Source organism: Pogona vitticeps, chromosome 6 (assembly GCF_051106095.1).
Source record: "Pogona vitticeps strain Pit_001003342236 chromosome 6, PviZW2.1, whole genome shotgun sequence".
Taxonomy (NCBI): Eukaryota; Metazoa; Chordata; class Lepidosauria; order Squamata; family Agamidae; genus Pogona; species Pogona vitticeps.
In genome coordinates, this window is record NC_135788.1 from 38,234,575 (window position 1) to 38,250,172 (window position 15,598).

At 40.7% G+C, this 15,598-nt stretch overlaps 1 protein-coding gene across 8 annotated transcripts in view; it reads right to left on the reverse strand.

Annotated features, from left to right (window-relative positions):
* Positions 1-15,598, reverse strand: part of ANKRD28 (ankyrin repeat domain 28) — a 146,103-nt gene that overhangs the window by 66,411 nt on the left and 64,094 nt on the right. For all 8 annotated transcript variants that reach the window (XM_078377243.1, XM_078377242.1, XM_073003344.2 and 5 more), the window contains exon 3: positions 1,893-1,971. In XM_078377243.1, the coding sequence (XP_078233369.1) occupies positions 1,893-1,971 (79 nt within the window). The remainder of the gene's footprint in view (positions 1-1,892; positions 1,972-15,598) is intronic.

Genomic DNA, 15,598 nt, shown 5'->3' on the forward strand with positions numbered 1-15,598 from the left:
AAATGAAGCTGTACCAACTCCAGAACTGCTTTTATTGAGTACAATACCAGATAACATAGATTGGGATAAAGAGTTACCCAGTGAGCCGTTTAGCCATTACAGTCAGAAAATGTTACATTAAAAATTGGACTGCTGTCTTGGATTCAGCTTTCTCTTCCAAAAATTGGAAGAAAGCAGAGTTACAGAAAAAAGAGGAGCTTACTGAGAAAATATGGGAAGCGACAGAAATGGATACTTTTTAGACATGCTGAATGACTGTCCAAAGCAAAAGGAAATTGAACTATGGGATTTATTTTATAAAAGGCCTCGGTTCCCTGATAGTGTTGGAGTAACTTAGACTAAAACTTAGACTATCAACTGTAAGTTGATAGCTGGAGGGTAATCAAATGGGAAAAAAAAGCAGAAAACTAATTTGTTATTGAAACATGAATAAATTGGATGACTGCATATTTTGTGTTCTCCTATCCCCCTAACCTTTTCCTTTCCCCCCACTTCCTTTTGCCTTTTGTATTCCCTACCCTATTCTTAATTGTTAAAAAATTAAAAACAAAAACACAGGTGTCTGACTAGATGGGCAAAATCCTGTTGGCATAAAGCTACACAACATAAACCAGATCCAGCACTTGAAATATTTAATTTAAATGAACTGAAAGCTTCCTATCCCCACTTCCAGGTTCCAAGGCTCTCTAGGGTCTCTTCTGCCCTGAGGATACCTTTGGGAGCTCCGAGAGGGGAGAGCCTTTAACAGTCAAAAAAAGGCGCTAATTCTGGCAGCAGTAATCTGCAGCAATTTTTAACAATTAAAGGCTCTCTTCGTCTCATGTCTCCCAGAGGCTTCCCCAGGCAAAAGTGAGCTTCAGAACCTAAAAAAAGAGGGGAGATATGAAGCCTTCAATTATTTTAAATTAAGTATTTTGGGCCCTGGATCAGATTTATGCTGGTGTAACTTTACACAACAGGATTCTGCTCAATATGTGTCTCATAATAATAGGCCTAAAATAGTATGTCCGTAGGGAAATACACTAGAAATGGCTTGAGGACAAAAAGAGGCACAGATCTTTTGCAACATGAAACATCATCCTAAGGCTGACACTTGTTCTCCTTTCCTAACTATAGCACTGCACAAATCTTAACACCATGTCTTGTGCATTACCTGATACTTTTCCTTTTTAGTTTGAGATACGAAAGGTAGATAGGCTCTACTTCTGAGCTACAGGCCCTCTTACATAAGGCTTACAAACAGTATAATCTTAAAGGACAAATAAGTAAATGTCCTTGGTATCGTGCCTCAATTTCAGTGCTTGTTCAACTTCCTTCAACTAAAATGGCAAATTTGCAACCTCTCATGTATGTAACACATCTATAAAACATCAAAGGATAACATGGACAAATGGTACCCATGTAATTTCAAATTTTTGTAACTTACTGTATTTTCATAAATAGCCACTGAAATTAGCATTATGGAAACATATCAGCAACCAACAGTAATACAGAAACACACTTATACTTCTTCCCTTGCTGTTTTTCATAATAGCTGTGAACAGTTCCCTGCTTTTTTGTTTGCTTTGCAAAATTAACACTCATATCCTTGACTAATATAATTGAATACTAATTTTTCCTACTTCTTGTAGGGTGCATTTTTGTTTTATAAAGAACATGATATTTCCACTATTTTCTAGCATAAAAACAATTATTTACATAGTTAGCCATCAATACAATAACTTCAATAATAATACAGTACTTATAGCTGAATGGCACAGAGCTACATAAGACAAATGTTTGTGCCACTGATTAAAGAGAAAATCAGAACCAAATATCTAATATCATATTTTAAAAATCTACACAATTATGTTCTCTGTCCAGAGTGTCTATAATCAACAAAAACTACATACCAGACAAAATAAGTAGTTCAATAATTTCTGCATCTCCCAGATATGCAGCAGCATGTAATGGGGTCCGTTTTTCGTTATCCTGTGTCAAGGCAAAGAAAATTAACAATAAATAACAGTGTGTGGATTTTCTGCAATTTAATGTAAAAATATGGTACAATTACTACATTTTATATTATTAGAAACATCAAGAAAAACTCTAGTGTTAAATATCAAAGCTGATTATTAGAGTCTACTACATACTCTAAAATTCTTAATATAATAGCCTGCCTTCACTTTTATACTCCACCAGTTTGAGTAAGAATATCAAATAGAGTGGCTTCTGTTATGCCTCGAGTTTATTGACAGAATAGAAATATTAAACAGAGGATGGAATGAGGCTAATCGTCATAATAAATTAATTCAGGAACAGAGATTTAATATTTCCAAAATCGGTACTGTAAAAGTGAGTAGAACCTTCCCCTATATCAGAAAGAAAGAAAACAGTCTGGGGGGAAAACAGTGTTAATAATATAAACTTGAAATATCTTTAAGGAAAGTAACTTAAGATTGCAGGTGGCCATTGGTTTGAAAGGTGGTCTAGTGAGGGAATTGAGGACTAGTTGTAAGGACCACTGAGGCAGTGGTTGCTGTCTTGGAGGTTGAATATTTTTGAGTCCCTTGAGGAATCTTTTCAGGGTAGGATGTGAGAAAAGTCTCGCTGATTCGGAATGAGAGGGCTGATGGGCTACAATAGTTGAATATAAACCTTTAGGGTCAAGTGCCATAGTCCGAGATCAAAGAGGGGAAGAATAAAAGTAGAGTTTTTAGAAAAACTGGAACTGCAGTTAAATTTCGAGAATGAGTGAAGGTGGTGAAAGATTTCCATTTATTTTGATATAATTTTTGGTTAGACGGCTTTCAAGCTCGATCTAAGATGTTTCGAATGGAAAGAGTATTCTCCAGGCTGTCAAGATTCAGAGAGCAGATGTCGGGGTGGAGAATCATCCCGTTGCTCTGCTTGAGAAGGCTGGTCATCAACGGAAGATGGAATACTTCAATCAACATCGATCTCAGATGGGTGAACCACGGTTGCCGTGGCCACCATGGGCAATGGGAATAGCAGCGACGTGGGATTGTCCGAGTTGAATGACTGATCATTGAATGAGAGGAATTGGTGGGAACAGGTAGAGCAGTTTTCCAGTCCAGTCTATCATAAATGCATTGCCAAGTGATTTTGGGTTGATGCCGGCTCAGGAGCAATACCGTAGACACTTAGTGTTTGTGTCGGAGGCAAAAAGGTCGATGGACGGGACACCCCATCGGCGGCAAAGAAGACTGAAGATGTTGTCGCTTAAAGCCCACTCATGCATCCCTGTGGTAAGACAACTGAGGCAATCTGCGAGATAGTTGTCATCTGTAGAAACATGGACAGACAGCCACTGGGAAAATGTGATGCAGGTAGCACCATTCCCAAAGTTCTATCGCAAGATACAGAAGTGATAGGAAGTTTGTATCTCCTTGTTTGACATAGTACAGTGCTGTGGTTTTGTCTGTAGCTATCTGTACTGAGTGGTAGGAAGGCATGAAAGGCTTTGATGATTGCCAAAAATTCTAGATGGTTGACATGTAATTATTGTTCTCGTTTTGTCCACAAACCACATATCCTGTGATGCCGACAGTGAGCTCCCCATCCCGATGGGCTGGCATCAGTCATAATTTGTACGGAGAGCTGTAGAGGTTGGATGGGTCTGCCTGCCATCAAATGAGGGAGGAACGTTCACCAGGTCAGTTGACCGGCGAGTTCTGGTGTTACTGTGAGATATTTGGACTGGTGATCTATCATGGGGTGAAATAGTGACAGGCACCACGAGTGTAGGGATCTCATTTTGAGCTGTGCGTGTTGGGTAACGGCTGTGGTAGATGCCATGAGCCCGAGAAGGTGCTGGGCTTCATGTACTGATACTGATGCCAGAGGTCAGAATGGTCAGATAGCTTGTTTTAATTTGATGATCCTCTCTTGGGGTAGGAAGGCTCTGGCTTGGAGGGAGTCGAAGTATGTGCCGATGTAGGTGGCGGTCTGCGAGGGTTCTAGGGGACACTTGGCAAGGTTTATTCTGAGCCCCAGGCTTTGAAGAGTGTTGAGGGTCAACTGGGTAGCTCTGACTGCATCGTAGACTATTAATCAGTTGTCTATGAATGTCCTTGGTGCCGTGGAAAATCCAAACGGAAGGGAGCAGAATTGGTACAATACATTGTTGAATCTGAATCACAGAAATGTGTGATGAAGTCGATGGATGGAAATATGGAAGTAGGTATTTTGCAAGTCGGCAACGACAAACCAGTCTCCCTGTGAAAGGATGGGGATGATGGTTTCAAGAGTTAGCATTCGGAAATGTCTGGGTCGGATAAACTTAATTGAGGTTCCTGAGATCGAGAATAGGGCGAAGTCCTCCGTCCCTTTTGGGAAACGTAAAGTATCTGGAGTAGAACCCTTCATACAGTGAAGAGGAAGGGACTTTGAGTATGGCCTGCTTTTGTAAAAGGAGGGAGACTTCTTCATAGAGGGCTAGTGAATATGGGGTAATCCAAACAATGCCAGAGGGTGCGGTGCAATAAAATTAAATGAAATACCCATTTTGGATAACAGAGTGGATCCAATTGTCGTTAGTGATTTTTTCCCAGGCAGAGATGAAAGGATGGAGTCTGGTTTGGAATGGAGATGAAAAGGATTTATGGGTATTGCTTACCCCTTTTCTGTTGGCATAGAAAGGGCTGCCACCAAGCCTGTGGTTGTTGGGGCCGAAAGGGCAGGATCGTAGATGTAGATGGTGTTGTGTAAGATTTATACTGAGCTTGTGGTTGGAATGATCGGTATGGCTGTTGGTATGATTGGAATTGGTGCTGATAGAAAGGTTGTAGGTTGTCTGCAATACTGAAGGCACTGATAACAGTAGGGTTGCTGAGCAGTATATGAATGTGCTGTCTTGCAAATTTTATGGAGGTTTCCCATCACTTCATCGGTTCTGGCACTGAAAAGGCAGGTGGCATCAAAAGGGAGGTCTTCAATTCTTGTTTTGGTGTCATCAAAGATGCTTGCCAATCGCAACCAAGCATGACGCCTAAGGGCCATTGAGGTGGACATTGCCTTAGAAGCTGCATCTGCTGTATGATGGGCAGCTATTCTCTGTTGCTTGGCTAAGGTGGAAGCCTCGGTATGTATATTGAGTGCTTCTGCTTTGGTAGCATCTAGAGCTGATTGAATAATAGGCAACATTTTGTCCCAGAGTTGGCGATGGTACGTTCCCATAATTAGCTACCCTCATGAGGAAAGATGTGAGGGAGTATAGTCTTCTGCCAAGAATGTCAATTTTTCGGCCTTCTCTGTTAGTAGGAGCGACAGACGATTTATTGTGTGCTCTCGGTTGGGTAGATTCTACTATGATAGAATTTGGCATAGGGCGTTTTGAGAGAAAAGCTGTATCCATTCCATGAGTTTTATAATGGTTTTTTACATGTCATGAAATTTGGAGTGAGGAAGGAGGCTTATCCCATGTTTCTTTAATTAAACATAGCTGGAATAAAACTGAGGCTAAGTGGTGGTGTTTTGTCCTGATCTAAGTCGTCAAAAACAAGGTCCTTTTTCTGAGGAGGTGGCTCCTCAATGTCAAGTTGCAGGGATTTAGCCATTCGGAGAATTAATTGGGAGTAAGATGTGAAATCCTCAGATGGTGATGGAGGGTGATTCTCCCTAACATCATATGGAGGGGTGAGAAGGTTGGATGGTGATTCATTGGATAAGATGGATTCAGAATCTGAAGACAACGTGGATGATCGCGAAGGTGATCGGTGTGATCTTGTAGTCAATGTCAATGGTGGTTAATGAGTTGTATGACTTGGTACTGAACCTTGTACCGTGTCAGAAGGTGGGGGAAGAGGGCCCTTGTAGGGAGTAATAACATGAAGGGATGTGCATTGTCTTGATTGTTTAGTATGTTTTGGTGGCACCTGAGTTTCTGGTAAATGAAGAGGTTGCTTGAGTGCAGATTTCATCAGAATCGAGACCTGATGAGTCAATGTGGAGTGGGTGGAAGTCAATTGACGCTGATGACGTGGCGGTGAGGGTGATACGAGTGGTGAATAGTGGTGGTGGAGAGGCGTATCTCACTCTCCTGGGCGTGAGATATGCCTGTTCAGTAAATGCCTCTGAGTAATACGGGTCATAATGTTGATACTGGTCTCTATAGTCACTTCTGGCGTGGTATTGAAGGGGCCCAGGATCTTCTTAGGCATCCTTCAGTCTCGAGAGACTATGGTAACATGCTCTGTATCGAGGACTTGGAACAGCATCTAGTATGGCTGAAAAGGCCAATTTGAGAGTGACAATCCCTTCCACACTGAAGACAAATACAATCTGTCCCTTGTCCAGCTCCCTGATTTTGCTGCTTCTGGGACTGCCTCTTTGCCTTGGCCTGCTGGATCTCTTCAAACTGGGAGAGGCCGTGATGCACCGCCTGCCTCCAGGCTGAACAGTCAGATGTCAAGGTTTCCCATCTGTTGAGGTCTATTCCTAAGGCCTTCAGATCCCGCTTGCAGATGTCCTTGTATCGCAGCTGTGGTCTCCCTCTGGGGTGATTTCCCTGCACTAATTCTCCATACAAGAGATCTTTATATCCCTATGTGAAGGAGCATAGTGACTTGGAGAGACATGTCATCTTTTTTCCTGGTGTTTATGGGGAGAATGATGGGACGACTCTGATCCTGAAAGCTGCACAGGTATCGCCCGCCCTGATGACAGAGGGCTTAAATAGGCCGAGGCTGGGCAGGATTGCACATCAGCCAGAGATAGGCTGCTACTAGGCAACAGGCTAGCAATGGAAGCTACAGCCTGGGCCGGTGTTATAGCAGGATAATCCCTGTCTGGAGTTGAAACTGGCATCTCGAGATGATTCCTCAAGAATGGGTGAAGGAATCAGTGGCTGAGGAGTGTCAATTTGAGTTGAATTAGTCATTTTCTTTGGCTTTTTTATCTTGGCTTTATCCTTTTTCTTTTTAAATGATTCATCGGAACGAGTTGGAGCTCTCAATATGGGAGTGGAGCTCAACTTCGAAGAAGGTTTTGAAGGTTCCTTCTGGCGAGATGGTACCATCGGGCTCGATACAGAATGAACCATTTCTCTTGGAACTGGAGATGTTGTTGGGTCTATTGTTGTGAGGGACCGTACCCAAAGGTAAGATCTCAGTCTTTGCAATCATAATTTGAGGGCCGGTTTGTAACGTTTTTTACACTGCATGAGTGAGGTCTGATGTTGTTCCCTCAGGCAAAATAAACAACAATCGTGTCCGTCTGTGAGCAGTATTTTGTTGGCGCAAAGGACCGTCTGAATGGTCCTGGGGGGCATAAAAATAGGAGAGGAAGGGAGAAATCGGTGATTTAGGGGGGGAGAAAAAACATGGGAAGAGGAAAAAAGTGCGAATGGGGGAAACAAATAGCTGATAATCACAAGGGAACATCAAAGAAAAATTGATTGGAATCTATATACAAGAATTTAGAATTTAGAAGATTGAAATACTCGTTGCGTATCGCTCTAGCATTCCAGAATACGTCCTACCGAAGTGGCGGTAAAAAGGAACTGAGGGGACATTGGGACAGCGGAGCATGCGCTCCATGGGGGAACGTCTCTTTATCACATGTTTTTAAGCTCTAGAAACTTCCGAAACGTCCTGCACAGGTGCAGAACAACCCAATTGTGTGCATTCACAGAGGCCATGAAGAAGAACTGTTAATATTCGTTCACTTCCACCTTTTCACTTATAGTCACTGCCCTCTTTGCTTCTGCAGGGACAATGATGACAGGAAACAGTCCTAGAAAAGCACTGGAGAATGCGAGAAGCATCTCTTGTTGCTTCTGCCTCCTCACTACCAACAGCAAAGAAGAATTAGCCCAAGTTTCCAGTTCTGTTTGAATAAACCAGGTGGTTTATAAAAACTATATTCTTAAATATGATATAGTGTTTTTAAGTTTCTTGTTTTATCTGTTGTAAGCTGCCTTGGATCCCTTATGGGGAGAAAGGTGGGAAATAAATGAAGTAAGTAAGTAAGTAAAGCAAAGCAAAGCAAAGCAAAGCGTACTGCTTATATACCACCCCATATTACTTCAAGCACTCTCTGGGCAGTTTACAAGTTAATTATGCAGGCTACACATAGTAAGTAAGTAAGTAAGTAAGTAAGTAAGTAAGTAAGTAAGTAAGTAAGTAAGTAAGTAAGTAAGTAAGTAAGTAAAAGTAAGTAAAAGTAAGTAAGTAAGTAAGTAAGTAAGTAAGTAAGTAAGTAAGTAAGTAAGTAAGTAAGTAAGTAAGTAAGTAAGTAAATTCATTTTGAAAGTCCCATTGGACTTAGGAGTATTGGGATGCGAAGAGACAGTGTTATTTATACACTGATTATTTTAAACAGCTGAGATGAGGTACATAAAAATAAGAAAATAAGATTAATCTAGGTTTATAGAATTACACATCTGCAGGACCAAAGAACTTTCACCTAAATACCACACATGATTATTAAAAGCTAGCAATAATTTACATTATATTCTGAATGTGATGTGCTTTAAAATATGCATCCCAACACTAATTCCTGTAACTCACAATAGTTTAGAATACACAAAGCATAAAACTAAGTCTTATGCAACTAGCAAAAACAAAACAAAACACACAATTAGAGAACAAGAATGACTCTTTTCATGCATAACAAAAGGAGTGACTAATTAAATCCTTAACTATTAGTTAGAATCTTGGTAGCAGCACATAGATGTGTGTTGTCTGACAAAAAGTAACTGAGGGTTTCTTTTAGTTGCTTATATAGTAGTATGTAGTATTTTAATTGTATTTTAAGTTCAAATTCTTTTCTGCTTTTAACTTATAAAACACAGAGACATTAAGATACGTCTTGTTCAAGTAGCACTTCCAATAAAATGTTTATTATAAAATCTAAATTAATTTAAAATAGCAATCTTGCCATATTTTGGACAGATTGGACACCAGACAAATGGATCAACAACTAATCTGTCAAAATCATTCATAGTCCTCAGTTGTCACTGCCTCACAAACTTAACAATGTGTTAAGATCAGACTGTAGGAAAATTACCTTAAAAGGATTAAAGAAAAACACAAAAGAATTCCCCAAATGAGAAGAGAAAAACAAAGGAACAAAAACTCAATTTTCATAAAGAAATACAACATGCAACTATTACATTGTCAAACAAATGTCAACTTCATTTAGGGAAAAATTCAGAGTCTAAAATATGTGCTTCACAAGCTAACAGAACATGTTTTAGAACTCCCAGGAAAAAAGCTCTTTCATGCAAATAACTCAAGGAAAATCACAAACGTATCTGTTAATGCACATCAAATAAAGCTAGTGCTGACAATTACATTATGCAAAATCCATTATTCTTAATTCTCTCATACATATTCACTATTCAAACTGCAAGAATTCAATTAACTCACAAACTGTTTATGTCAACACAGTTATAGCCTTTCAAGATAATGATGAGCATGGGAAAAAGGCAAAATTAACACAGGCTGAAATCATTTTGCTTATCCTAAGATAATTCATAACTTTCAGTCCACTAAAATTCTTGGGGATGCACATGCACATTGCCTTGTATTCATTCATGTGGCCGCAAGAATCACAGTGGGGACTTATTTGACAGAAACAGACTAAACACTCTGAATTTTCTTGTGCTGAGCAATAAGTGCAGCGGATAGAACGATGGACTAGGACTCTGGAGAACAGGGTTTGAATCCTCACTCAGCCATGGAAAATAGCAGGAAAAATGGAACAGGAAAACACTCCTTAAATATCTCACTTAACTTGGAGGTTCTAGTAGGGTTGCTATAAGTTGATTCTCATTTGATGGGCACAGAATACACACAAACAACAGGATTTGAGCCACAGTGTCACCAGACCGAAGTCTTGTGTAGTTTGGTTTTGTTTATTGCAACAGTAGGATATTTGGGAGGGTTATTAAATCACCATTTATGAGAGACTGATAGAGAAAACTTTCCTCTTTACTGGTGGAAAGAGTCACTAAGTGGGTTCATTTTAGCAACCACTGCTACCTTGCTTTTCTGTAGCTGGGCAAGCAACTAAAGTGGATCCAAAACAAATCATAATTAATACAAAATTACTGGTTCAGACATAACAAGAAGTTATGAGTAACAGATAATGAAATTCAAAACCCAACTGTGAGGAAGCAGAGCAAGAACCAGTCAGCTCTAGGAGTGTGCCGTCCCTCGAACCTGACCTGGATGAGGGATTTGAGACTGTTTATGGTCTTTTGCCTCCCACAGGAGAGCTACATCCAGGACCTGGGATCCAGGCAGACAGGAATAGTTCAGAGGGGAACAATGACCAAGGCAGGACACTTGAATAGAGAGAGAGAGAGACAGGGGAATAGAGAGAGAGAGAGAGAGAGAGAGAGAGAGAGAGTTGTAGAGGGGTTTTTGGTGGCAGGAGATGAAGAGCACAACATGATCATAGAGGAGATAAGGGAGGGAGTTGACTGGGGGAAGAGATAAAATGAGTAGAAAAAGATAGAGATAGAAGAAAAGGAGGAGCAATTACCTGTGGGATGGGATGGACTGACCTAGAGAATTCTTGGACATCCCCCCCCCAAAAAAAGGGGTCTGCATGAAGTTACCATTAGAGGAAATAAGAGAACATGTAAGGGGGAGAAGGAAGGGGTGAAAGTTAACCTGTCAGAGTTAGAGGAGATAGAATGGATGATTATGGTATACTCCAAGAAAGGAGATCCTTGGGAGGGACCCCTGCCCACACCTCCTGAGCAAGGGAAGATGATAGAGGGGGGAGAGGCCGCAGTATGGCCCTGCACAAATCCATCACCAGGAGAGGTTTAGCCAGTACCCTTGGAATTAGAAGAGAAGTTGTCAATGGACAGCTGGTTTAGTCCATCCAAGTTTGAAGACCCTGATGGTCCCTTTAACGTTATTGTTGATGCCATGTCAGCATTACCAAATAAAGGTTTTATAAGTTCCCAACCTGATTCATTATTGAAGTCTGCATGCAACGTGGGGGTGGGAGACACACTAGATTTTGAATCCAATAACACCAACTTCCACTGTTGCATCAGAATGGAGCACTGACAGTGGGTTCATTTAAGCACTATGAAACAAGAGTTTTTACTGTTAGAAAAACAAAACAAAACAAAACCCAGCAGTCTGATGTTGTTTCTAAAGCAAACTTTAAACAAAACTTTAATGAAATGCCACATTTATTTATGGGGGTGGGGGAGAGATTTGTGGCAGGGCCAGTGCAACATCTTTCTAAGCTTCCCATTTTTTAAAAAAATCTGCAATGAACTAAATTATGTGAAATAAGGTTCTACACTGAACTCCGTGTATCTACAATGGCAACTCTCATGTATTGTATTTACACTTGCTGGAACTTGTGGTTGATTAGTACACAATAGTAGATGCCAGCACTGAATATAGCTGTGTGGGATTTTTCATTATTATTTTTGGACTACAACTCCCAAAATTCCTCAGGCAGCATAAGGAAGTTGTAGTCTAAAACACATATCTGCACACTGCTTGATAATAACAGCACTTTCAATACCTCAATCTTTAGATTTTCAATGTTGTCATTGTTATCATAGTGTCAACAGAGAATACATCACTCTCACATTAGTAACATAAAAGCTGTTGCATGATTATGTTAAATCTAACGGATAAAATCACAGCAAATGTGGCAGGCATGTAGCACATGTTGCTCCTATGCAAAGTAGGCACCTGCCATGGCCATCAATGGGGAAAGCTTTACATTCAACCCTTGACTTACAAACTTAATCCATTCCGGAAGGAAGTTTGTAAGTTGAAAAGTTCGTAAGTCGAATCAGCATTTCCCATAGGAATGCACTGAAAACTAATTAATTCATTCCGGCTGTTTTTGGTTCTTAGATCAAGGGGCGGTTTGTAACTCAAATCATCAGTTCCCATAGGAACTAATGCAAAGCCGGTTAATCCGTTCCTACCACTAGGGGCAGAATTTTTTCCTTTTTTCCTTTTAACCTAAGATGACTTAGGTTTTAAAAAATGGAAAGAAAAGAGAGAGAGAAGGAGAGAACAGACACCTTTTCAACAGAACACCTTGAAAAGGACCTTTTCAGCCAAGACAAGCCAATACACGCACCTTTTGGGGGAAAGGGGGGCAGCAAAGGAGGGAGGGAACACCTTTTAAAAATCCAAAAATCAAAAACAAAATTTAAAAAGCCAAAAAATAAAAATACAGTCCATACAGCACTGTACCAGGCAATACCAGGCAGTCTGAAGACTGTCTCCAAATCCACTCTCAAAACGCTGGGAAGAGCGAGGAAGCAGACAGGCACCCTCTTCACTGGCCAACTGTTAACTGAAAGTTTAAATTTCGCACCTTCCCCACCTCCCACACAGTTTCTGGTTCGTAACTCGAATCTAAGTTTGCAAGTCAAGTCAATATTTTTCTATCAGAGCGGTCTGTAAGTCGAAATGTTTGTAACTAGGGCCATTTGTAAGTCGAGGGTTGACTGTACCTGCATGAAGTTTTTCTTTTACTAAGTGTTCTCGAAAATCTGAGAGATTTTCAGTGCAAGTTACAACTAGAAATGGAAATGTGCAGGTACCTCCCCTCCTTCATCTTGTTTTTATCTTGTCTGTAGTGGATGCATAGATCTGAGGTTTCAGTGAGGTTTGTGGCTTCTGAGGTCTTTTTAAAGAGCTGCAAGCTTTCTGGAAATACAGTCAACCCTCGACTTACGAACGGCCCTAGTTACAAACCACTCTCATAGGACAATATGGATTCGACTTGTGAACTTAGATTCGAGTTACGAACCGCTCTCATAGGAAACTATGGACTCAACTTGCGAACTTAGATTTGAGTTACGAACTGAAAAAAACAGCGCAGGAGGCGGGGAAAGTGAAATTTGAACTTTCAGTTAACCGTTGGTCAGTGAAGAGGGTGCCTGTCTGCTTCCTTGCTCTTCCCAACATTTTATGACTGGATTTGGAGACAGTCTTCAGACTGCCTGGTATTGCCTGGTACAGTGCTGTACGGACTGTGTTTTTATTTTTTGGCTTTTTAAAAAAATTATTTTTGGATTTTTGACATTCTTTTTTTAAGCAGAGAGACTTTGGAATACTAGAAGCAGATAACATTGTGCACACAAAAGTTAAAGAACTGACAAAAAGAGAATATATCAAAAGACTAATCAAAATTAAATGGGGAAAATACAATCAAAGCCATAAATACATGGGCAGTTCCAGTAATTAAGATACCAGCAGGAATAAGATTGGGCTCAGAACAAATTAGAAGAATTGGATCGAAAAACACAGAAACTAATGAACATCCATCACACACTACATCGAAAAAGTGATGTGGATAGATTATATTTACCACAAAAAAACAAAGGCCATGGATTGCTGCAAATACAACAGGTAGTAGAGGAGGAAAAAAGAAGCCTAAACTATTAGATCAGTACAAGCACAGAAAAATTATTTAAGGCAGTGAAAATGGAGAATATTTTGAAAACAACAGAAACAAAGGCCCAATACAGAAACAACCATTTGAAAATAAATTAAACAACTAGAAAAATAAACTTTTACATGCAGGACACCTGAGAAATGTTGATGAAAACCATGATCATAATTCAACATGGGCATGGCTAAAACTGGGGACCCTTAAGAAAGAAACCAAAGGCTTGATTTTCACTACACAGGAACAAGCACTCCAAACCAACATGGTGACAGCTAAGCTCCAGGGAATGCTAACAGCAAATGTTGACTCTGCCAAGAAAAAGATTAAACTGTGTCACACCTGATCTGTGAATACCCAAAGACTGCACAAACAAAGGGTTAGACATGATAGAGTGGCAAAGTTAGTGCACTGACCATTATGCAAAAAATATAACTTGCCGGCCTCCAAAAACCTTTTGGGAACATCAGGTAGAGATGGTGTCAGAAAATGAGGAAGTCAAGATCTTGTGGAATTTCCAGATCCACACTGATAGACACTTTGAACATAACAACAGACATAGTAGTACTGTAAAAGAACGAAGAAATGTCCGGATCATTGACACTGCAATTTCAGGGGATGCCAGAGTTGAAAATAAAGAATTGCAAAAACAAATACAGAGACATGGCAATCGAAACATCTCACCTCTGGAAGAAACACACACTTCAACAGTACCCATAGTCATTGGGCTTTGGGAACAGTATCAAGAAATTTCATACAGTTCTATAAGCAGTTGCAGAGCTCAGAAATCACACCATCACAGCTACAAAAAAATCACAATTAGAAACAGCATTCATACTGCTCTGATATTTAACAGATACTTAGGTTTTTGGTTAAAACTTATATCTGTTATATCAGGGGTCCCCAACCCCCGGTCCATGGCCTGGTGCCAGTCTGTGGGCTTCTCAGGACTGGGCTGTGGAGATAGATCTTCGCCCCCACCCCACCCCGCATGGTGGGTGTGTTGCGCTTGCAGGGTGGGCATGTTGCAGCTGCAGGGTGGGCGTGTCGCACTCATGGGGTCAGTGTGCCGTGTTCCACAGGGGGTGTCGCGCTCGCAGAGGGCATCACAACATGCCCACCCCCCGCAAGCATGACATGCCCACCCCAGCGAGCGCGACACCCCCGCAAGCATGACACGCCCCCATGATCGTGACACACCCATCCACGAGCACAGGTGTGCTCCCGCCCCTGCACACAAAGCCCACGCTCCAACCGGTCTGCGGTTCCAAAAAGATTGGGGACCAATGTTATATTTATTTATTTATTTATTTATTTGATTTGTACCCTGCCTATCTGAACCAATGGACCATTCTAGGCGAGGGAGGGAGGGAGGGAGGGAGGGATGGATGGATGGATGGATGGATGGATGGATGGATGGATGGATGGATAGATAGATAGATAGATAGATAGATAGATAGATAGATAGATAGATAGATAGATAGATAGATAGATAGATAGATAGATAGATAGATAGATAGATAGATAGATAGATAGATAGATAGATAGATAGATAGATAGATAATACCAGTCAATGTTTTGACTGTGCCTGAGAAACCTATAAAGTCACATGGAAATGAAAGCTAGAAAATGAAATTAATATGTATGCAAAATTGTACCTCATTAAAGATAAGTGAAAAAAAGGGAACATAGTATATTCACGTAATTATAATTAATGAGAAGGCTGGTGCTGCATTTTCCTGCAAGCCTTGTTATATTGGGCTTAATAGCTGAAACCTGTATTCTGAGTTCTAGGTTTTTCAAACCATTCTTACTTTTACTTACACACACACACACACACACACACACACAGAGCATATTTTTCCATGTACAAGACGACCCAAAGTATAAGATGATCCCCCTTTTTCTAACCCCAAATTTTAAAAAGCAGGGATCAAAGGGCTCCCTTTTTGGTAAGCCCCGTACCTTGGCAAAAGGCAAGGAAAGCGGCTATCAAAGTGATTGCTGCTTTTCCTCACCTTTTGAGAAGGAGGTTTTTTGCTAAAGCCAGCACACCCTAGCCTTTTGCTAACCTCCGTGCCTCAAAAAGGGAGGATGTGCTTAGTTTAGCAGAAAAAAAAGGAAGGGGAACCGTTCCTCCCTTTCCTTTCCTAATGAGGCAAGAAGAGGCGCCCCAGTGCGGGCGCTGCCTCCACCACAGAGGGGA